General features: G+C 53.6%; 1 protein-coding gene across 3 annotated transcripts; it reads right to left on the bottom strand.

The window, feature by feature from the left end:
• Window positions 1-11,137: 11,137 nt before the first annotated feature.
• Window positions 11,138-24,067, bottom strand: LOC119111956 (guanine nucleotide-binding protein G(q) subunit alpha). 3 transcript variants are annotated; one of them, XM_037235852.1, is made up of 9 exons: window positions 23,517-24,067; window positions 18,748-18,932; window positions 18,134-18,288; window positions 17,288-17,416; window positions 16,513-16,642; window positions 15,438-15,591; window positions 14,953-15,060; window positions 12,877-12,971; window positions 11,138-11,451 (listed from the first exon to the last, which is right to left on the bottom strand). In XM_037235852.1, exons 1-8 carry the CDS (start codon window positions 23,635-23,637, stop codon window positions 12,889-12,891), a joined length of 1,065 nt encoding a protein of 354 aa, XP_037091747.1. In that variant the 5' UTR covers window positions 23,638-24,067; the 3' UTR covers window positions 11,138-11,451; window positions 12,877-12,888. The 3 variants fall into 3 exon arrangements, with proteins under 3 accessions (XP_037091747.1, XP_037091748.1, XP_037091746.1); XM_037235853.1 differs by lacking the exon at window positions 14,953-15,060 and having other exon boundaries at window positions 11,144-11,451; window positions 23,517-24,064; XM_037235851.1 differs by lacking the exons at window positions 12,877-12,971; window positions 14,953-15,060 and adding an exon at window positions 13,516-13,623 and having other exon boundaries at window positions 11,148-11,451; window positions 23,517-24,063.
• Window positions 24,068-24,114: the final 47 nt, after the last annotated feature.

Raw genomic sequence — 24,114 nt, 5'->3', positions numbered from 1 at the left:
TATCTGTTACCCTGCTTGTGTGCACTCGATCGCTTGGGGTATTTCGCATTGTGTCGTGGGTATCTTTTATTTGAATGCAGGGCCTACGCTCTTTTAGGAGCCCCATCTATTAAGCAGCCGGCCAGCGGCGAATCCAGACGTGGAGGGGGAAGGGGCACGGATCCATCCCCACATCGTGGCCCGAGGGAACTCATAGGCTCCGAGGAGGCCTACGACCGGTCGAACGGGCGCAATTTTCTAAGACAAAACAACAAATTCGGACGTCTTTGGGCCCCTTGACGACCAAGAACAGTCGCAAGCAAAAGTGAAGAGCCCGTGAGCAGACAAGTGTTGCCGGCTTTAATTTTTTCGTAGGGCCCTACGCTCCCGTTGGGGCACTACCTGCCAATATACTTGGGCATTCTCGGTTTATCAGGGGCCCTCTGCGGATTTTTTTACCACTCGCCCGAAAAGCAGTATACGCTTTTGCGGGTGCCCGATATGTAGGGGTACACTCAATTGCTCATAAGCCATCCATATCATATTCTTTCCACTTGCTCGAAGGGCGTTTTACTGTTCCTGGGGCCCATATAAGGTACGGCACCGAGCCACTCGATGCTAAGGGTCCCTGTACATTGATCTAGGGCCCCTATCCTTGGATATTGTTTGCGAAGGACCCTTCACTTTAATCTTGGCTCCCTCCTTTTACATGCCCGGACACTCTTCTTCGCATAGAGGCATTAATTCACGCACACTGGTCTTAAGTAATTCCCCTTTGCTCAGAAGGCCCTGTGTTCTGGCCGACGTCCTATATGTCAGCCTGCGGGGCACTTCCGATCGTTCAGAAGCACATTACGTCGGCCTTGGGTTTTTCTTGCTTGCTCTGAAAACCCTATACCTGTTAACGGAAGCTTTTTGTTGGTATACCGCGGCACCCGTGATCGCTGAGGTTCCGTCCCTATTGGCCTCGGTGCTGTAGCCTTAAAGCAGCCATGGGATGAGCCAATAATTTTTTACGCGCAGTTGTCGCACACAATTTTACGTGCCGCTGATGTTGCATGCCATTTTATTTTATCATTGAATAGGTGACACCTTTCTTACTTGTGCATCACGCTGTTATTACATTTTCAACACTAAAACATTTTACACTCGTTCATAACGAAGCATAAAACTCTGCATTAGTAATCAACCATCAGCTGATCGCATCGAACAGCTGGCTAGCTGTAAAAAAGATAGGAATCAAGTTGGTGCTTGATTTTAATGGCCAATAGCGACCAATGTCGGTTTATTTTGCCGTGATTTCCCCCCAAAAATTGCTAAACATGACGGGAGTCAGCATGATCTGGAGAAAATGAATAAGCTCTATATGTGTGCGTGCGTAGCACTCCGAGTTTTCTAGGGCTGCGCACAGGAAGATGGGGTTTCGTCTCAAACGTAACATTATAATAATCTTAAAACTTAATGGCCGGAGCACGTTGTTTTTTGTGAAGAGGCCCTCAAGTCTAGGGGGCCCCACCACGTTGCGTGCTTCCTCTTTGACGAAGTTTTGGAGCCGCCCCTGTACCCTTCAACCAATCTTTGCAAGTGATGCATGGCTTTCAACAGTGCGAGGTGGGTCGAGCCTCTAGCAGACTTCTTTAAGGTTGTATACAGACCCGGACGGCCTTGACAGAATCGTCTTCCAGCTTGTGGACGGTAATCTTTTGTTCGTAAGACTGCATGCGGGCATAGTCAAACACACATGTGGTCATAACAAGGTTGGTCGTCAGCGTAGAATTTGACGATAGCAGCGAAATTGGCTTCAGCTGTACGTTCAAGATTATAAATAGTGGAGCAGAGGAATATAAGAAGGCCTCGGGCAACCGATGCAACACTAAAGCACGATTGTCCAGCCGTAAAGTTAAGAACGGGCTCTCGCCACCATAGTCCTCGACGCAAGCCAGCAGCGTAGGACCCAATCAAGCATCAGGCCACAAATCAATCCTGGACCAAATCAGCACAAGCTGAAATCTAAGGTGCCCGTCCCACCAGTGCATTGCACCCATTGCCTTATCTCCCATATGAAACCGTGGGATTATCTCGCGCAAGACATTTGAACATTAACCTTATGATGATGCGTACGATAAGTCTACTTCAAAAAAGAGTTGGCGTTTCTTCTATTTTGACGGCGAAACCCTGCGCCTGCACTACATTCCACCGCGTTTGCCAGCTGAAACCTGAAATGCAACAAACGGCGTGCGGTCGCAAGAAGCTGCTGACAGACAACAGCCCATCAACAACATCCTTTTCCTTCACATGGCATCTAAATGCTGCGGGACCAGTCACCAGCAAGCCTGTGAAGTCTGACTAGAAGCATTCCATCACCGCGCCTGTCGCCTACAAGGAGGGCCATTGCTCACCTTCCGGGCGCCTCTTATTGCTGACGACGACCTCTTATACGGCCCAGATGACAACGCTTAGGGGCTTGGCATGCGCTGGAGATGGCATTCGCTCATGCAATAGAGCAGTAAGGGTCATTAGCCGGGTCAGTACCCTTGTCTCGATCACCATCCGTCTGAGCAGGAGCACCACTTTTCCACCTTCTCGCGGGGGACGGCAAATCCATGTTTGCATGTGCGACTAATGGCAACAAGCGGAATAGTGGCCTGCAGAAGTCAAAAAGCTCTCTTGAAATCCCTCCCACACATTTTTGGACGGCGTCACCCCCGCGTCTGAGCATCCTCCAGCGGCCGGGCGCAGTGCCAGACAGGGCGGACACCAGCTCGGCGTGTGTCTGCGTCCGAGCGCTCCTGCTGTCGTGGCTGTCATTACACTACCGTCAAATGTCGTGGAGTTCGCCGAGATCGCATGCGGTCCGTGGCCACAGCTGTAAGTTTTAGCTATGATACGCTCTCAGCCCAGCTCCAGACACGATGTCTGCAGCATCTGCAGACAACAGCGCGGAGCTACACGTTGCCACGTGGGGCGCGATGCCTGGCCGCTCGCTGAGATAACTTAATAATTTTGTGTTGTTGAAAACAGTGGGACTCTGTCGGACAATGACTAGTTCCCTCCGATCGAAATCGGTAGCTCTGTATTGGGGGCGCTCGAGGAGAGGGGGGGGGGGGGCAACTGGTGGTGCTGGGAGCAAGCTGACGGTCCAGGCGGCACAATCAAAGTAATACAAGCGTCACTAGCGTCATAAGTCTGGGGCTGGGGTGGGGGAACAGGCAGCCTGGGTCCAAAGCGTGCCATCTTCGGGGTTTGTTTGACAGCCATGACTATCATGCCGCTCAAATAAAGGACTATTTGAAATATTAAACAGGCTAAAACACAAATTTGTCGTTCGTCAAAACAAAGTGAACTAAGCCCGCTGACATGCACGGAGATGTCGCGCTGTCGTGCTGACGTGATGTCATGCACGTGCTGCAGAGATGTCGGGCTGTCGTGCTGACGTGATGTCATGCGCGTGCTGCGGAGATGTCGCGCTGTCGTGCTGACGTGATGTCACGCACGTGCTGCGAAGACGTTGGGCTGTCGGGCCCTCGGCTCGGCTTTCCAATCAGACACAAATCGACGCCAATGCAGCCTCCTTATTGCCGAGGCCCCAGCCTTGGATCGAGACGCACGCACATTTGACATCGTTGTCCCCAAGGCATCAAGGCCCGCCAAACGGACTGTTTAAGCGGGATGGTAGATTGCCTCCATCGGGAACGTTAATTTAATAGACTTTGATGTCAAGGATATAATGGCCCAAACGAGCCAAAGCCCCTCTGTCCGTCGAAATGACTTGAGATCATGCTGTTTTGCGACAAGACGTGAAATTAGATGTTCACCAACACTGTGGCTATCCATGTCCAACGGACAAAGCACAAAAAATAAAACGAGCGTGGCTTATCAAAATAAGCTTATTCCCTTGGAAGACAGATGGAGACTACGGGTTAAGCGAGATGAATCAATCATGTGATCCAAGCTACGACTCTGACCTTGATAAAAATATCCGCAATTAAACTTGTTCGGATGGAACTGTGTGTGGATGAACATATTCTGGACTTATGCCCGCTGATAATTCAGTAATATTCAAGACTTTGCGGCATGAACAAACACCATATTGGTATGGCCATTTGTTGTTTGATTTATGATTTCATGATAAAAGCAGCCTAGCCTGATCAAGAGGAAGACTGTTTTGCCTCGTTAAGTGATAACTCGATGCATTTGGATCACCAGATCAGCCTGCTGAGATGTCATACGGGACCTGCTTCGCCTGACATCAACCTGCTAAGATATCAAACGGGGCCTGCTTCGTCTAACATCAACCTGCTGAGATGTCATACGGGACCTGCTTCGCCTAACATCAGCCTGCTGAGATGTCATGCGGGACTTGCTTCGCCCAAAAGTCATTATGTCACATAGTGACTGACAATGAGGCTGTTCCATGACAAATGATCACCAATGGCCACAATAAAATGATCAATGATATCCAATTTCGATAAAACTTTTGACACAGGTCTATCTATATTTCATACTACATCCACGTTACTTTTACTTTTCTGAGTCACATTCGTCACGAAGTATAGGTAACTGAATTTATGAAGTAGTCTGGAACGCTGGACTAGGGTTTCTTCGTCGAGTAACGGTTACTTAGATCTGATAAGGCTAGCAGATACCTTGAAAGCAGACCTGCTGCATCCATTGTTTTGCATCAAGCACATTTTCAAGAAGGGCCTAGGCAGAGAAATTGTTTTCCTGCCAGAAGATGTCCAGCATATTGAGCGATCATGTGCTGTTCTTTAGAACTCCGAACCGGTGATGTGTCACTGAGGTGACGCGTGAGGTCATGCATTGGCTTTTAACACGCACTCGGGTGGAGAGGGTTAAATTGATCCCCCTGCCGAAAGGTTTTCGGGGATGGTTTCCCAACGGCGCGGCTACATGCTCTAGACAACATGCAAGAGTCAGGCCAAGGTCAAAACCCATTTGTTTTATTACTCTAGGGCTTGCCGTGAGGCGTAGTTTATGGCGCTCATTACAAATTTATTGATAACAGGAACCGCATTAGATATCTTCCATAGACTTCTTTAAGGTCAGAATAGGTCACTAGCCTAAAATGACCTAGGTCAACATTTCGTTTTGAGGGACACACCGCCTAGCGTAACCTTTGCCGCTTACTCGAATACATAACTCAAGGCAGTCTTGTATGACTGGTCATAATGACCTTCGAAAGGCTAAACAAGGTCACTGACCTTAAACGAGTGTGTGAACTTTTGCTTACAGCAGGTATCTAGATTCTGGGGACACTTTGGAGACCAACTTAGAGTTGGCCTTATTTGACCCAGGGAGCACGACCTAGGTACCTCAAACCTTGACCTAAGTGAGTTCATCTACAGCCAACACCCCATGAATTTGGTGTCCCTAGCTCTCTCGGTTCCTGAGATCTGAGAGGGTCAAATTGACCCACCATCCGAACGAAGGGTATCCAACCGGCCACCCGGGCGCATGTTGAATATCGTTAGTGTGTGAGGCGCGTAACACAGCCGACACGGGTGTCATTCGAAAGCTCGTCACACATTCCAGGGGCACAGCCCATTGAGGGCTCAGGGGGCCTGATCCTCCTCCTCAGGGGTGAAGGGTCCCCTGACAGAAAAAAAAACGGTGCAGTGCGATTCTCACCGAGCTCCGTGCTCGTTAGAACTATACCTATGTACTCACCGAGCTCCGTGCTCGTTAAAACTATACCTATGTACTCACCGAGCTCCGTGCCGTTTGAAATTTGGTAACAAAAACGTGTTGGGTAAAACAGAGAGTACCCATTGAATAAGAAATGGGCTGGGCTGGGCAGGTTTTGGTATAATAGCGGTATGGGTAAGACGGATTATACATGTCATAAATCTTATCATGGCCACCAACCTTACGAAAACCCTGGCTGTGCGCCTCATCCAATCAATACGTTGGTGATATCTTGGGGCACAAAAGAGATCACGTGGGTCACGTCAGCCAGTGAACTGACCTTACCAGAAGTTGCGAGTGAAATGTTGTATCTCGCCAACACAGGCATCGTTTTACAGGAGCGTTTCACCGCAGAATAATAAGCGCGGAGCGGGGCGATTCCAAGGCCACCGATGTGCATCCAACTACATAAGTTCGTCACCAACATTTGTGAACCTTGCAATGCATCTAGCCAATGTGGGCTGCCGTGTTGCTATGTGTTACATTACGACGATTGGAGAGCTAAAACGTCTCGGTAAAACAATGGGTAACGGGTTGTGTTGGGTAAATTTTGGTAAACTGCGGGCATGGGTAAGATCTTTATGGTTTCCAGGTCATTACTTATCAGTGCAAAACAGTTAACTTCGGTCTGAGCTTCATAACCCATTCTCATAATACATAACTAGTGTTGACGAACTGCAAATGGATAAATAGCAGGTGGGTACAGCTAAAGTGACATGTACAGTGGGATGGTGGGGGGGGGGGGGGGGAGGAATTCGGCAGGCAATCTTACTCATGAAGGCCTCTAATGGCGACGCTGCATTCCCGCGGTCAGCTGCATATACGCGGTCATCTGAACAAAGTGCGCCAATTTTATGATCCAACACGCCTGTTCTCACATCACAAACATCACCACAAGCATGATACACACGAATGCAGGTAATCTCCGCAGGTGCTAGACGCATAATTTCGCGAGGAAGTGTCGCAAGCACCCGCAGCTGTAACAAACCTCATCACTTGCGGCAGTTGCCCACACTGTGCGTGGGGTTACTCATCGAAATGCCGATGACTAGTGTGTCACTACGTTGCGTTTATTCTACGGTACGAAACAGTCATGTTCATTTGCGTGTAACGACGGTATATTTATTGACGGGTACTAAACGGCGGAACGTTTAAATTTCTTTCATCAGTCGGGCACTCAGAAAACAGGTCCGATTCCGCTGCCATCTCCGATAGATTTTTTAGGCCGACAGAAGTTTATCTTGGTACTTAAGTTTCCATTACAGGACTCGAAGAAGGTGCGAGGGCTCAGTATCTGGACTTCCGTCAGTCGCTTAACAGGCACGTTAAATGCTCGACTGACAGACTGACCGGCGCCATTGCATGCATTTTTTGCCCTACGAGGTGGCAAAGAAATGCCACTCACATCGGAGTCCAAATACCATCTTATGGTAACAAGGACTTGCAGAAAAACCTCGTGTTTGTCTTCCCTGAGCATGCGTCTGAAAAGAAGTGTCGTTACAATAGACCGGTACGTTTTTGTATGCGCGTTATCAAAGGAGACTAAAATGTTGCCATTACTGACACGCTGTGTACCGGGGAGTCGGATGTTACACAACAACGCTGGTGACAATGCCTCGTACAAAACACAAGTGGACGAATGCAGGTAGCGTGCAGTGAGCGCTATACCATTGAAACCTCCGCACTATGTCTGATATGAAGAAATAAAATGATCCAAACAAGGCCCCGGCTAGTCCCGCTTCACGGCTGGGAACGGGATCACGCTGCGGCATGCATAGCAGGGGCTGTGGTCACATAGCCACACGCTTTGGCCACATAGTGATATCATCTCAGTTATTATCGCCTCGCTGAACGACACAGCTCGTGTCTGCAAAACACCGACTAAGGTGCTCCGATCAACCGCGATATACACTTCTCAAACAGCACTTATCCTGTGCATGCATTGTCATTCATGTTGTCCAGGCTGTACAGCTATTCACTCACTCTTTTTCACTCAAACACTGTCCGCAAAAATGCCCCATGCAGTTCCGTCTTCTTATATCGCAGACATCTTTCGCCATCAAATGGTGCACATGTTATTCCAAGAGCTGTGGTCTGGCGCTGCAGGTCCTCTTGATGCAAACAATCAACACCACTGCCAGCGAAGACCACTGCCGCAACCATTGCGCTTTACTTCGCCACTTCCCGCGGAGATCCGGCCACGCGCTTCACTTCGCCACTTCCCGCGGAGATCCGGCCACTACGCTTTACTTCGCCACTTCCCGCGGAGATCCGGCCACTACGCTTTACTTCGCCACTTCCCGCGGAGATCCGGCCACGCGCTTTACTTCGCCACTTCCCGCGTAGATCCGGCCACGCGCTTTACTTCGCCACTTCCCGCGGAGATCCGGCCGCTACGCTTTACTTCGCCACTTCCCGCGGAGATCCGGCCACGGAGAAATTTCCCCACCTTCCAAATCAGAGATGCAAATGCTTCCAGACATTTGTATGCCCGGCAACCGACTCGGCCTGATGCGGAACGAGCAATTTCTCCGCCTGCCCCGGGCGTACCTTCACAGTACGTGCGCAGACAGTCCAGACATGTCCAGTCGCAGACATGTACGTGCGCAGCTCGCATTGCGCTCTTCCACCTCAGAGTCTGAGGCGAGGTCTTAGGCTCGGGCCGTAATGCTAGGATAACAAGAACAATTATTGGATCTCTTTTCAGTTCTTGTGCTCTGCTTGATTGTGCGTCAATCATTTTCGCCCCCATAATGCCTTTAGAATGACACCATACCGACCACTTGCGTCTCGCCTACAACTACCCAAGGTTAGGTCACTGACGTGACTCACGTGACCTCCCACATACTTTAAAAATCAACAACGCAATTTGTTGGATGATGGGCTTTCATATGACACTCATGTCGGAATGTTCCACGTCACACGCACCTTAGATGTGAGCAGGCCCATAGCATGACCTCACTGTTGACCTCGGCCACACGTCACAGAGTCAGAGCTACAATGCACAAAAAGCACATAAAATCACTTATGCAGAGTACTAGCCATACTTGGAAAGAGCAGCATAATTCTGAATTGGAACATTTCGAAAGGTCGCAGATTTAAGAGACACGTGGTCACGGGGTTAAAAATAACCAAAAGTGTTGTTTGCTAATTTAATTTCTAACATTTGTTTGTTAATGGTTGTAACGCATGACCTGATTCCAATGATGTGCGGCTTCGATCAGGTCCACGCCATCATTGCATAACTAAACACCGTTTTCTGGTTCAACTTTCCAGACGTCCCCGAAAATTCCGTGACCCCCTCCTTGCGACCCTGACCTAGACACCTAAAACCAAAGGGATCCTGGCTGTGATGAAGATGACTACATGTGCCGAATTCCATCCAAATTCCATCCATCCAATTCCATCCATCCGGAGCCGTCATGGCGAACAATTCTATGCTTACCTTGGTTGTTTGTCCTGGAACAGCCCAGCAGCATCCGTCCGGAAAGCTCACTGACGGCGCCAACGCACGCCAACTACTTTTACACAACGCAACATTCCTGGTCCCAAAAGTATTACGAGGTACGCGTGACGTGGGTTTGAGATCCACAACACGGAACCACGTCTGCTCCACCAGTTCCGTTCCGCAACCGAAGAAAAATCCGAAGTGGACACACGAAGAACTGCATATCTCAGGTGTACTGAAACATTCACGTCTCGGATGAGGAATCAAGCCTTCACAGGAGCTGTCTCCACCCGAGCGCAAAGACCCGTGAATTTCCTAATCCCGTGAAAACTTCCCGACGTGCTGCAATTCGCCGTACACGTTACCGAACCAATCACCACCTCGCGCGTTCTCGGCACACAACTGATGTCATTCGAAACAAAGCATCACGACGCACTCGCACGGCCTCGCTCCGGCCGCCACCGAGCTTTCGTATGCCGGGCGTCGCTCGACCGATAGTCATCGCGAGGTGCGTTCTCCTGAGGCTGTCGCCGATATCATGCTGCGCCCGCTCGGTCGGCCAGGCCAGACCGGGCCAACCCAGCGCGGCGCGCACGTCAGGAGAGGGCGAAGTCTCCACCTGGGCGACCCACCCCCGCATCCCCACACGGCGAGCACTCTCAATCGCCGCACCACCGGCCTCGCGCCAGCTTCGTCACTGATCCGTGGGCGGCTGCGAGCCAGCTCCACCCAGAAGAAAACATCCGTTCATTAAATATTAATTTTCTTGAACACAAACCCTTCATAATTGGTAGTTACAAAGCATGGCAGCTAACAATACGATAATGTTTTCTCGCTCGTTCTCACACGCCGCTGCGCCTGTGTGTCGGCACGTCCCGCGTCTGTATGTGTGTGTGTGTGTGTATGTGTGTGTGTGTGTGCCGTGGGGGAGCGCGGCACAGGTCAGGTCAGGTCAGGGAGTCTGGGAGCGGCGGTCGGCGCGGCGGCGGGCGCCGGCAGCGCGCGGACCGGGGCCCGGCGGCCAGTCGGCCGGCCTGCACGGGGGGAGACGCAGTGCAGGCGGGGGACCCGGCCCGGGCGGCTGGTAGCGCGCGGCGACTGCGGTGGCCGGTGGACGCTCCACCGCGCACCTCGCGCCGCCGCCGCGCCGCGACCGTCCAGCGCGGCCGCCAGCGGACGTGTCGCCAGTTACAAAAGGGGCGCGGAGAGGAACACAGCGAGGGACTATTGGGCGACGGCGCGGCGCCGTCCCTTATCACGGGCGGCCCGCACTCGGGCGGCCGCCATCGGCTGGCGGCAGGGCGCGCTTGACCGCTCTGGGCCGCGCGCAGCGGGCGCTCCAGCGCCGCCGGGCGCGCGCGGCCGCGGCCGGCCCGCCACGGCCGCGCCCGCCCCGCACATAGCGCCGCATCACAACACGCAAAGAAACGATCTTACAAAACACAGAAGGCATAGGCTGATACTTAAAGACGGGCGGAACGGACACAACGAGACGGCGAGCGCGCGCTCTCTACAGCCCGGCTCGGGTGTGGCGCCACCCGCGTCGCGCCCACTCTCTTTCTTTCTCTCTCGCCCGGACGGGGCGGCGCGCCGGCCGGCGTGCGCCGCTGATCGCACGCGCGCCGACCTGGGCAGCGCGCCGCCGCAGGCGCGCATCATAACAAAACAGCCCGGTGACTACACGAATAAAGCTATCATAGTAACGACGCTACTACACCGGCGGGCAGCGCGGCGCGCGGCGCGGCGCGGCGCGACGCGGGCCGGGCCGCCCGCGCCGCGCCCAGACGCGCGCACTCCTGAATCACGGCCACGGCCGCCGCGGCCGTTCCACTCGGCTCGCCGCAGCGCGCATTTGGCACACGGAAAAGAACCGAACTCTCGTTGAGGGGAGCCGACGGCGCGGCCGCGCGCGCTCGGCGCCTCGACTCGGACCGTCACGTCGGCGCCGCCACCAGAGCCGGCCAATCGGCGCGCCGACAGCCGCGCATGCGCGCGAGCATGCGCCGGCCACAGCAGCCCCTGTACTAAGCTCTGTGTTGTCGCCGGCGGCAGGCGCCCGCGCGGCGCGCCGGGGAATGGTATGAAAACGGGCCGGCTGGCAGCCGCCGTCGCCTGGCCCTCGCCTCGCTGACCGGGCCTGAAAGCGCAAAGCATAGTGCCGTCCACTGGCCGGCAGGGCCTCCTCGGTCGGCCGCGAGTCGCCCGCGCGGGCGGCGCGCGCTTCGGTCGCGGCGCCTACACCAAATTGTATTCTTTCAGGTTCAGTTGCAAAATCGTGTCCTTGACGGCAGCGAAGACGAACCGAATGTTCTCCGTATCTGAAACACAGCACTGTGTGACCTCCCCCGCCGCGGCAGGCCACGCACGACACGGAACGGTGTCCATGTTGACAGCTTGGACTTTCCCGACAACGCCATGACGGCATAAACATAAAGATTTGAAAGTCAACAAAAAACACCACAAACGCAATGGTTAAGTTGCGTTTCCATAACGAAGACGCCCAATGCACAGATCATAAGCAGTTGGTTGGATTGCCATATCGTACAGGGCATAGCCAATACCAAAACGTTTCCCATTTACAGACAGTTGTACTTCACAGTCAGTAGCTTCAGTTATATGCTTGGTTCAAGGAAAATACAGGCTAGCAGCTAACCGCCAACGAGGAGCGTAGCTCTCAGCCGAAAGTATGGAATATCCACGAATCCTTCGAAAGTATCAATGAGATAACATTTCAATCCCAGGTAGCTTTTCCGCAGAAAAAATGTAAAAATATGGGCAGCTTTCAAGATTGCTTTGGATTCTCTTTTTCAGTAATGCTGAATCGCTTAATACGTTATATGTGTGCACACCACCGTGCAAACTGGTTTTGAGTTCCAAAACCCGAGTGCCAAATGTGCCTTACACTATGGCCAACTAGCGCTCTCAGCGGAAGCATGGGATGCCTCAGGTTAAGATCACTTACACATGTAACCCGCTTTGACGCTTATGTTAATAGGCAACTTCAAAGCGAGTATGCACCCATCAATACCTTCGCACATAGTTAGGCACGTTACGACGGCACCATATATCGTGTGCTGCGAGGCAAAACGGGATTACGTGGCACATGCGACGATTGACAGCAGACGTGCGTTCGGGGTGGCGTCATGGGGAATGCACCTCGATAAATGCACCCCGCGGTCTGGCAGTTGACCGCGTGACGTCATCCACGATACGATGATTGTGCATGTCAATACCTTGACACACGTAGTTTGAAATGCACGTCAGATTACGAGTCAATACAATTCATGCCCCACCAAAATACGTCATGCATTTCAGCGTATCGTGCATCGTTAGTAATAAAAAGCACAGAAAGCACCCAACATCCAACCAAGCAACATCCAAGACATCCTTGCGTTCTGTTTCTTTGTCAGATATTTAAGTGCTTACAAGCAGATGTGGTGACCTTAGGGAGTTTGTAACAGAGTAAAAAGGATACTGGGAAATATCCGAAAATTTACTGAAATGAAAACTTCAGCCAACATGATTCTGGCAAACACAACGAATTTCACTTAACTTACCCGCCATACCATACCGACAAACTGTAAGGTGTTTCTGAAAGACCAAGTATCCCAATCACTGGGTGAAAGACCGTGATGACGGATACGCAGCCCGGTCGGGCCACGCCAACACCGCACGTGACGCGCGCGATGCCCGCGTTACTCGCGGGGGGGAGGGGGGGAGCAGTGAGCTGAGCTCCCACTCACCGGGCCGGGCCGCTAGGCAAGGTTAAACTCTTTGAGAGCTGCCTGCATGATGGTGTCTTTGACGGCGCAGAACACCAGCTTGATGTTCTCCGTGTCTGTGGGGCGAGCAGGCGCACGTGCACCAGGCAGGGTCAGCCGCATGCGCAGTCACAAGCGGGGCTGGCAAAACCAAACGCTGTTTTTCGAAACGTGGATTACGATGCCATGTCCAATTATTAACTTGCTCACTTTCAGGTTAATCTGTGTGACTTTGTAGCCGAGTACAATCTGCAAGGCGCTTCCCCGACGGTCGAGTGCCCCAATCACTGAATGAGAGACCGTGATGGATGGCTCCGAAGATGCAGCACAGAGAAATAACAGGCCAAGTTTTACCTCACAAAAAAAACATGAACTTTGTTGACAACCTGACTTACACCGTAATCCAAGTTTCGAATAACCTTTCCCCGACTTTCAATTTTGACAGCCCGACCACACCCCGGCACACGCGGCGTCGGTCAGCCCCAGCAGCATGCACGAGCAGTCCCGACACCGTGCTGTCGGCGGCCAGGCACCCGACAGTCGACGGACGACACACACAGCAGCCGGCACAGCCGCCACGGCCCAGGCATGCGCGGCCGGCCGGGTCGCGCGCCACGTTACCTGTAGCACACGTGAAATGCGAGTAAATAATCTTCTCGGCGTCCGGATTCAGGTCGACAAACATTCTCAGAATGAACTCGCGAGCCGCGATGGCGTCCCGCTGCGGACCTACAGGCGAGGCAGAGGCCGACGGGTCACCACCGGCGGCGGCGACACTACAGCCACGGGCTACGCTGGCCACTACAGTCACCGCCACCGAACCGGGCCGACTAGCTACGCACCGCCGGCGCCGGGGACACCGGGGACGCCGGCGGCCGACGGCCACGGTGAGCACCGGCGACTCGGGTGAGCGACGTGACAGTGAGAGCGCGGGCGGTGCTGGCGGGAGTACGGGACAGCCCGGCGGCCGCCACGTGTCGGGGCCGGCGGCAGTGCCCGGCGGTGCGGTGCGGGCGGCGCTAAGCGGCGTGTCACGCCGCCGCTGCTGATCTAGTCTGGTGTATTTGATCTAAGCGACAGGCGGCGGGCGCGCCACAGGCACACAGCCTTTTGAGCCGACGGGAAGACACAAAGCTGGTTTTAGCCAGATTCCGCCGCGGCCACGGCAAAAACGACTCAACCGGCTTAAGCCCGGCCTAACTAGCGTAAATCCTGGCTTATTCTGATGAAAACAGCAGGTGGCATCAACCCACCAACCCCGCTGTACCCCGGACAGTCAGCACGACGGTGCCTCGAACGGCCCGAAATTTGCCAAATGACGAACTAGCAATCGTTAGCTACCGCAAACTGCCGAACATGGGCCTCTTACCACGTGCCCATTGGTCGTCAGTTCGCGACTGAAGTGGTCCGTTTCGAATGATGACCTGGCGAATCGCCACAGGACGACCGCGCGTGGGACTCGATTCGCGAACAGCCTTACGCGGGTGAGCGGCGACCGCGTCCGCGGCCGCCACAACTCGGCCAAACGACACGCCCTCCATAACCCCAGTGTTACCCCGCCACAGCGTCACCCCCGCGGTCACAGCCGGCCGTCCTTCCCAGCTCGGTGCCGTGACGTCTAGCGGCTCCCCCGCCCATTCGCAGAAGTCATGACACAGCCAGCGCCCCAACCGCATGAGCCCACCATAGTAACCACATGGTGACCACAGCCCTCCCAGCCATGTGGCGTCGGTGGAGCCGCACGCTCCCGGCCGCAAGCGGCGACCGTCGTCCTCGTTAAGGCGGCGCCGCTTCCGGCGTGCCCTTCCGCTCGCCGCCCGCGAGCGAGGACCCACCCTCGTCCACCCCACCCCGCGCGGGCTACCACACCACCCCGTCGTCGCCCACCGCTGCGGCCCGGTCGAGCCGCGCTACCGGCGGACCGGGCCAGCCCGTCCTGTGCCGCGCGGGAGACTGCGTGCAAGCCGGCTCTGAAGTCAACTCGAGCTACGCTACCCGCCGCCGGCGGCAGCGGCGGCGGCGGCGGCGGGCCGGGACGCGGCTACCGTACAGCCGGACCTGTGGCGCACGTAAAGTGCGAGTAGCACATGCGGTCGGGGTCCGGGTTCAGCGCCAGATACATCTTCAGCACGTACTCGCGGGCCGCCACGTGGTCGCCCTTGGCGCCTGCCACCAGCGGCGCCGGGTCAGCGCGCGCCCGCCAGCCGGCGTACAGAGCAGGCGACGGAACCGGCGCACCGTCGCCCTGCAACCGCTCCAGGCGCATTCGTAAACGGCCGCGCTCACTCCGCCACGCCGCCGTGAAGAGCGGCCTGTATCGGCGGTTTATTTTCAGAGCGCCGCGCCGCCGGTCACCGGCTGGGCTCGGCTGGGCTAGGCTCGGCGCGTCCGCCGCCGTCTCAAGGTCGGCCGCCGGTCCGGCGCTCCCACGGGTTTCCTGCGAAAGCGGCCGGCCGGCACACATGTACGGCCTCGGCCGGGCCGAGCCGGGCCGAGCCGGGCCGCCGGTGGGGGCTTCGGAAGCCCTGGCGCGCGCGACTCACCGTCGTACTCCGGAAAATAGTCCACCAGGTGCGAGGTCATGATCTTCTCCTCGAGCAGGTCCTTCTTGTTCAGGAACAGGATCACGGACGAGTGTTGGAACCACGGGTAAGTGATTATCGTCCGGAACAGCGCCTTCGACTCCTCCATGCGGTTCTGGCGGAGAACACGCTTCAGTCAGCCTCGGCCCCGAAACACGGCCTCAGTGTCGGGACAGCGATGCCAATCGAATACGCGCGTGACGGCACTTTACAGCAGCCAGACGACTACGGGGCATTTGAGTGACAAGACAAACATGCCTCGCGATGAGTGAAATAGCCCAAAGTAACGTTAAATCTGTTGCAACTCCGGTACGAACATATATACACCATTCTTTGAATCTTCCTCACGCACCTGCACATGTCAACACGCCCTGACCCATACAGATGACTTGCTGGAAGCTCAACCCCGACACCCATAAGTACGGAAATTAACTCCGTGCCACCTCATGACCTGTCCGAAATGAAGATACGAGCTATTTCAAAAACTGAACCGTCACCTCTCCTAATGTTCTAGATCCTCCGAACTCGCAGCAAGTAAGCCCCGTTTCCTGTGCTTTGTTCGTGGACCCCAAGCACGCTCAGAGTTGTCTGCATCAGAGCCTCGTCCCCTCCGTGTGGCTTGTTCGGTGTCTAGTACCGTCCCCAGCTCTTACCTGCTCGGACTAGAGCATTGTCCCCTCCGTGTTGCCTGTCGGTGCGTAGCCCCATCCCCAGCTCCTGACCTGCTCGGGGCTGACCGCACACCTGAATCTGTCCCTGCCTGTTCACAGCTGCAACCTGTCCTCTGCTATGACCTGGCGGTGGCTGAGCCTGGTGCCACTCCCCTCTTAACCCCATGGGCTTTCGTTCGTTCACGGCCCCTGTCTGGAGCTCAGCCCTTTGCAATCCCCACGCCCCGGTTTTAGCACCGGCCACTCGTAATAACCTGCCCAAAATTGACCAGGTCTCCCGTCAAGACCTGACCCAAGCAAATCCACGTTCCTCATCGTGACCTGACCCGCCATGAGACCTCACCAGAGCTGTGACCCGTCCTCACCTCGCTATCCGCCTCGAACAGGATCTGGTCGTACTCGCTGAGCGCCACCAGGAAGATGATGGAGGTGACGTTCTCGAAGCAGTGGATCCACTTGCGCCGCTCAGACCGCTGTCCGCCCACGTCCACCATCCTGCCAGCGCCAGCATCCGTGCGTTCGACAACAGTTCCCGCCGCGCGGCGCCAGCACCGGTGCGTTCGACAACAGCTCCCGCCGCGCGACGTCAGCACCGGTGCGTTCAACGACAGCTCCCGCCGCGCGACGTCAGCACCGGTGCGTTCGACAACAGCTCCCGCCGCGCGACGTCAGCACCGGTGCGTTCAACAGCAGTTCCGCCGCGCGGCGCCATAACCGGTGCGTTCGACAACAGTTCCCGCCGCGCGGCGCCAGCACCGGTGCGTTCAACGACAGCTCCCGCCGCGCGGCGCCAGCACCGGTGCGTTCGACAACAGTTCCGCCGCGCGGCGCCCAAACCGCTCCCGGGAAGGCTTTCCGGCACGTGTCCACGACGCAGGGGCGCCGGGATAACTGATCATCCGAGTCGGCCGCACGTTCAAAACGGGCCGCGGCGAGTCCCGTTCGGCCGCTTTGAGCGCAAGACAAACGACAAAAGCTGGAGCAGCAAGCACCGACGCACCGAAGCGGGCCAGTCTGGGCATTTGGTCCGTCGCTGTGAGCCAAACGCGTCTGCTGACACGCCGCCGGCTGGCCGCCCTCCCACACCCGGCTGGCTCCAGCCCGGCACGCGCGGCACGCCGAGAGGCCGGAGTCCGCTACCTGAATATGATGGAGTCCAGGTCGAACGGGTACTCGACGATGCCGGTGGTGGGCGCTCGCACGCGCAGGATGTCCTGCTGCGTGGGCAGATAGTCCCGCGAGGCTATCCGGTCCAGGTCGGTCAGGTAGCTGGGCGCACACACACACCGTGGGCTATGATGTCAGCCCGACAGGCGGAAGACCCGACCAAACCGGTTGTGGCTGCGTCTGGATACAATGCCGTCACCGCGTCGGCTTATAGTTCACTGTTAAGGCAATAACCCAACTGGGCAATGCGGGCAAACACACATACAAGTGCCCAGTCATGCTTTGTGATAGCATGGTAAATCCAGCCATCCTTGAAAAGTCAACGCAGCACACACCATGACAGCGTTCCGATTTACTCCCAGCCGAAACCTTCGATGCGATGGACTCGAAATGCTCGGGGACCATCGCTACGCACGTAGCTGTAGGGAATGGGCAAAACAGTGGATAATAACAGGAGAGCTTAGCTGTGGGAATGATGGAGGGAGGGGAAGTGTATGCAAGACACCAACGGAACGAGCCTTAACATGCGCTTCATAGAGACAGCCTTGTCCGCCACGGATTTCGCCACGCTGTTTTCACCGTCGGCTCCTTCCGGTGCCAAATGAGAGAGCACCACGTGTGGATGCGGAACATAGCAGAGGGACCGCCAACACAATACAGCAGGGCTAAGACCGGTTGGAGACCTCAGCAAGGCCTGACAATGTTACGATGTGTGTGTGCGTGTGTTCCCAGGTCAGCATGGGCTTCACGCGTTCCGCCGGTGCTCACGACACTGTGAAGAGGGCTCGGAGCCCACCAGCTCATGGAGTCCGGGCTCACTATTTGGTGGAGTCCGTCAGCTGGTACTCGTTGCGTCGCTCGTAGCAGCGCTGGATGCCGGCGTCCTTCCACAGCTCGCGGATGCACGTGATGTACGGCTCCTCGAAGGTGGTGATCGTCTCGTGGTCGACCCCCTTCACCTGGTCCGCTCGCTCCTGCCGAGGTGGGGCAGGGCGCGGTCAGGGCCGCCGCACGGAGCGGAGGTCCGTGGCGACGCCAGCCCAGCGCCCAGACGCCCAAACCAATACACTCGGCAGTCAGTTTTATTGAACATATCTGACCACACACCACAGCACGTCACTGCGAGAGGTTCATGGTACGACGCAGAGTACGTCAGACCACCTTGTGTTCTTTACACTGTCGTTGCAATGCGTAGACGCCGTTCTCGTAAAATACTCCTCTACCGAGCGCACACCCAACCACAAACTTCGCCCGCCAAGGACTCAAGGGCGCGTTCAAACAGAGCCGAGGCGGCAGCATCGCATTCCCAGGGGCGCGCAGCAGCGCCGCGGGGCCACATCCTTGCGGCCATCCGGAGCCAGCCGGCGGCCGAGCCCGGTGACCTGGCCACATCGCGACACGGCACCGGCCGCGCCGACATTCCGGCCACTCACCCTGTTCTCTGCCACTTTGTATTCGATATGGAGAAGGTCCATGGCGTTGATCATGCTCTGCATGGCCATGAAGATGTTCTGGTAGACCAGCCGCGTGAAGCCGCGCCGGTCGTCGTCCGTGTAGCCCACGCCGTGGATGATGCGCATCTGCTTGATGAAGGTCGACTTGCCCGACTCGCCGGTGCCTGCGGACGAGGCGACATCAGCCAGGTCACGCGCACGCCCAGCAGACAGCCGCCGGCCAGGCGACCCACCAGCGGGGCACGTCCGCCTCATTATCATAGCCATCACTCATTATCTCACGTTTATTATACGCGACTGAAGCGTGCGGAAGACCCCGTAGTGCCCGCCATCCTCTGCCCGGCTGAAAGGCAGGCGACTCCACCTAGCCTAAGCTGCTAAATGTGTCGTAAAGCCCACACGAAAACCACAGGGCGCAGCGTCGGGGTCAGTGTTGGAATGAAGCAGAACTTGTCCTGCTAACCATTAACACTAATGAGGTACTCTTTTCCAACCGTACACTAATCCCCGAGTCCTGTGCGATTCTACCGCAGGCAATGTAGCCTCCAGTAAACACATAAATCCTAAGCCACTGATGACAAAGGTGTCTCATCCGTTTCCTGCTGATATGAGGGCCTTCGGTGAGAACTAAACCGCACAGGAACCATGCATCAACGGAACCTACGCATTACATAACCGCCTGGTTCGCCGCGGCACCACTTCGTCACGGTTGCACTTATCCAACTGTGACTTGCACAACTTGGCTTCATTTTCGAAACTCCGCCCAACACAGTTAACCTCAATCTGCGACACGACAGTGTCATTCTTGGTTTCATGGATCGATTTCTGGCGGCGGACCGTGACGCCGGCCCATATCAATTTGTTGACCCGCTGGTCGTTGATAACCCGCAGACTGCGTATCTGCTAGGAGCGCGCCGAACATCTGTCCCCAGCGCGGCGGACATGCGAGGCCGCGTCCAGGAAACCGCGCGTGACTCGTGCGTGACTCACTCATGACGGCCATTGGCAACTGGCCAAGAGTCCAGCCCGCACGGGGTCACTGGCGACGGCATTACATGGATGATAAAATCCGTCGGCCAAAATTGTCCACTTAAGCTACCTGCCGCTGCTGGTGGGCTGGGATCTTCGTAGCAAGGTGCGATTAGCGGCAACTTTGACCACAAAGCCATCTCCACAAACATACAGCAATTTTTTTTTTTAAAACAGGCAGCTGATGATGTCACAGGCTAAATAAAGCACACTTCAGGAAGATTTTTTGTACATGCGCATCCAGTCATGCTTAATGCGGAGCCACAGCTGCCGCCAGCATTCCTCCAGCGCCTCCACCGCCGTCGTGGCTCGGCTCTGGCTCGGTCTCATAATTTGTGGAAGGAGGGACTGAATATGCAAATATGTGACTCATGTGACCTGCACTGAGATCCATTTGGATACATGTATCGATGAGATGATACACCAATCGCATCTTCTTATCGGTTATGCATCGATGCGTATGTTACTGCCTGCTGCTTACGCTTATGCTATGCTTATCCTGTTACTGCTTGGATGTGTCTAAATATGCAATATGGATGGAAATCGGCCAAGATAATGTGCGAGCGCACGATGCTAAACCACCCCACCAGGAGACCAGGAGTGGATTACCCACTCAGCGACGTTCTACGGGGGGTATTTCGCCATGGTCTGTTTGAGCGTGTACGTTGCAAGAGTTTCGTTCGTCCGTTTCACGAATTTGAAGTAAGCCGTGACTGCACCGCGAAGTCCGAAATGGCTGGTGGCAGTTAGCTGGGTAACAATCTGATGATATTCTACTGAAAGCTCATTGGATGTACGTGACGCCGAGCTATGAAATGGTGTGTGAATATGTGACGCTCCACACTTATTTAAACCCGGTTCAGGCTGTGAAACACAGTTACAAATAAGACAAGATGCCTCGCATATGAAAAGAAAACCCACAATTCTAAAATGACCTTTGAAAGCCTCACAATCTGTGACACGTAACAAATAAACTCCTCGACATGTAAACTTCCTCCGGCGTCCACGCGGTGACGTCACAGTGGGATTACCAGATCTCGTCCCGACTAGGTTCCGACATCCCCCTCCCCGGGAGCAGCCTTAGCCAGTGACTTTGGCCCGGCGGCTGCCACTGGACGATCTAGTTCACCGCGGCCGATGCACGCTTGACTAGACGCGGCGCTGCGGTTAATCCAGAGTCGAACAAACTTATGTTGGACCAACCTGCAATTGATTCCTCGGACGATGACAATGGCCGCCAGTCCCACTCAGCATTCAATCAAACGCATAGGGCCGCAGTTATGTATGGTTCAACTTAGAAGAGACGTAATAAGACATGTTTCATGCCTCCGCCACTTGAACAAACAGTTTTGCATGTTGGTGACAGAAAGTGTGTCAACAACACTGACAGGCATGAACCAATGCAGTGGTTGATGACATGGACATTAAACTATTTTCCCACAAAAACCTTTCTCATGTATGGCTTCAAAAGCTTCACATGGTGGCTTCTTGTGCTGATGGTCTCTCAACTAGCAAGTTTCTCAAGAAGCTTCATGTGGTGGCTTCTTGTGCTGATGTTTTTTCAACTATGGATCATGACCTTGGCAGGGACCTTGAGCTATCCTGACCACATCTAGAACGAGCTGTCCTTGATGTTCATCTGTGCTTACAATACATGATTGTGCAGCTATGTGGCTCCCTTCAGTTGGAACACCTATGTGAGATCCATATGTGGGTGCTGCAGACAAGAGTTCCTAGGTTGCACAAGAATGATGTGAGAGAAGCCCAAGCTTAACAATCAGTTGCCATCTATTTGTCACATAATCCCACAGTCCTGGTGCTTGATCTCTTGTTTCATAAGTTGGCAAGCTTTGATATAAGGCTAACTGGTATGTGGCTTCCATCACCATACACAATCTTTTTTTTCAAAATGACCAAAAAACAAACAGCCTTCCAGTGAGTTTAAAGCATTCCAAAGTATCTTATGCTTTTGAAAGGGCCACACAGATGGGAAACATCTAAATCTAAATCAAGGGTTTGTCTCCCTAAAACCTCAGTCTTTCCAGCATACCCACACCCCCAAACTTAGTGGTTTGGGCACAAAGTCAGTTACAACAATGATGTGGAAAATCTGGAGAGTGACGTGTGATGTATTTTGGGCTACATACTTATGCTTACCAAGCAGAAGTTTAACTGTAGTCTATTCAACACTTCAGTCCTACCCAAGTGCAGATACAGGGAGTCACCTGGGACATGCCCCCCCCCCCCCCCCAAGATAACATAATGAAATATTTCAGAACTGAAATCCCAAGCAGCTCCTACTTTGATACAGACTTATTTACAACACTCCTTGAGGTAGCAAAGCACAAAATGTGATTCAAGTATATGTGCCAATAACTGGGCTTCTTCACTGCATCCACCAGGTTTCACAAAGTTTTACCTGATGCATGTTGTCTCTTTCCAAGGTTCATCCATGAGCACTGCAAATTGCAAGCAGTGGTGGGTATACTAGCTTTAGTGTACCTACCCAGGAAGTCTTATAGCTGCATCTCCTTAGGTGACATACAGCAGGAACCATCAACATGCACCTGTGCATTGTCCATCCCTTTCATCAGGAAAGAAATGGATGGCACCACATTTTTCATGTGGTGCCTCACAGTATTTTACAGCATGGTGATTAAGTTGTGGACACAAACAAACACACAAAAAACAATGAAAACTTCAAGAGCATTTGGTGGCTCTCCATGCATAAGACAGGCAGATTTATGTATTGGTCATATTGGTCAAGAGAGTTCATTGGATGTACACAAGAGATGACAAAACATGAGCTAGCTATGCATCCATATATTTTGATTATTCCTCTCCTAATGAAATCCCTTTAAGTTCAAAACCTATGCCACTCAATTATAATGACTGCTTGAATAAGCTTGCATACATTATTGGTTGGTTCCCAGTCTTACCATTTTTCCTTCCTCTGTAACTTTAATCTTAAAAGCAAGTTATTGTCAAAAACTGAATCCTAATTACACATTCCTTAGAATATCCCTGCCTATAACTCTGAAGTTATGTTCATGCCATAATGGTTGTGTGACAAAGCTTTTAAAAAGCTCACAGAATCCATTGTTGTTGCTGCAAATGCGATCAATAGAATAAATTTGAGAATAAAGATAAGTTGCTCAATAAAGGACAGTTTAATGAATCACTTTTAAGTGACACAAAATATTAGTCATCATACAAAAACAATTTGATACACCTCATGCCTAAATATCTGGACATCCCTGAAGAATCCTGCCAGGATATGCATGCATCGTGGAAATGATACAAAAGCTGTTCTCAGTGTACACATAAGCAATGGCCACCTAAAGTCAAATTGATTGTATGCCACATTTAGAACTATATGTACAGGTTCACAGATAGCAAGTGATTTTAGATGTAAGCATAATACCGCCTAGCTAGCATGGACAGCAATACCATCAGCATTCTAAAGAAGTTGGGTTTAACACAAAAGGGACTAGCATTGCATTCTATTGCTGAGCATTACATACCCATGCAGGTAAAACAGAAGCCATAAATCCTGAGTTCAGGTGGTAACAAGATTATCTCTGTATCTTTCCATGCAACACTGAAAGTTTTTGACACTTAAATGGTGTTTACCTGATCAGCCACATCTATGCAGTAACCAGACCTTTGAGTTGGATAAACACCAAGAAACTACAGCACCAACACATCAAAACCCTTACCCAATAACAGAAGTTTGAGCTCCCTTCTTGCATCTCTCTTGTCTTTCTTAAGCTGCTTGTCAATTTCCCGATTGATCCGGTGCTGTTCTCTAGCTTCTTCAGAATCACAACAAGATAACATCGCGAGATTGTCTCGTGGGTAGGTATCAGTGACGATGGGGGACCTTGAATCTATTTTGTTATCTTTCAAAGTTTCAAGAAGCAACAGAAGTAAGTCAAGAGCAGCATTCTCACAGCACCACGAAGCACTCGCTGCGCGACGTGTAGTTTACATGAATAAAATACAAAATGTCACCGCCACGGCACACATACCACTTCCACAAATCGTCCAAACTCTGCTTGGGCGTGACGGTCCAATGGTGGATGCCGCGGACACTGGCACTTCATGCGGCAGGGAGGGAAACGCCTTTTCCTCACGGTGGTTCGCTTATGTACAGTTTTGTGTGGCTTCACTCTACAGGATTACTTTCACGTGTCTCCTAATACGCTAGTCACGTTTTCTTAGCAGCAGACACACGAAATCAAGAAGGTTTTGATCAATACCACTCGGGTCGCGCCACGTTGGATGGAACAGCCCATTTGCGTGTCGCCATCTATT

The sequence above is a fragment of the Pollicipes pollicipes genome, unplaced genomic scaffold (assembly GCF_011947565.3).
Source record: "Pollicipes pollicipes isolate AB1234 unplaced genomic scaffold, Ppol_2.1 Scaffold_7261;HRSCAF=8764_pilon_pilon_pilon, whole genome shotgun sequence".
NCBI classification, from domain to species: domain Eukaryota; kingdom Metazoa; phylum Arthropoda; class Thecostraca; order Pollicipedomorpha; family Pollicipedidae; genus Pollicipes; species Pollicipes pollicipes.
Note: the sequence above shows the minus strand (reverse complement) of the source record. Positions and strands in the feature narration are given on the sequence as shown.

What these genes read in the sequence shown, in the direction of transcription:
- LOC119111956 (XM_037235852.1), bottom strand. Translation starts at nt 23,637, where the DNA reads ATGTTATCTTGTTGTGATTCTGAAGAAGCTAGAGAACAGCACCGGATC. An exon ending in TGTTCGAGGCGGATAGCGAG is followed by an intron (nt 15,592 to 16,512) that starts GTGAGGACGGGT and finishes GTTCTCCGCCAG; the next exon opens with AACCGCATGGAGGAGTCGAA. An exon ending in GCACTTTACGTGCGCCACAG is followed by an intron (nt 12,972 to 14,952) that starts GTCCGGCTGTAC and finishes CTCGCCCCACAG; the next exon opens with ACACGGAGAACATCAAGCTG.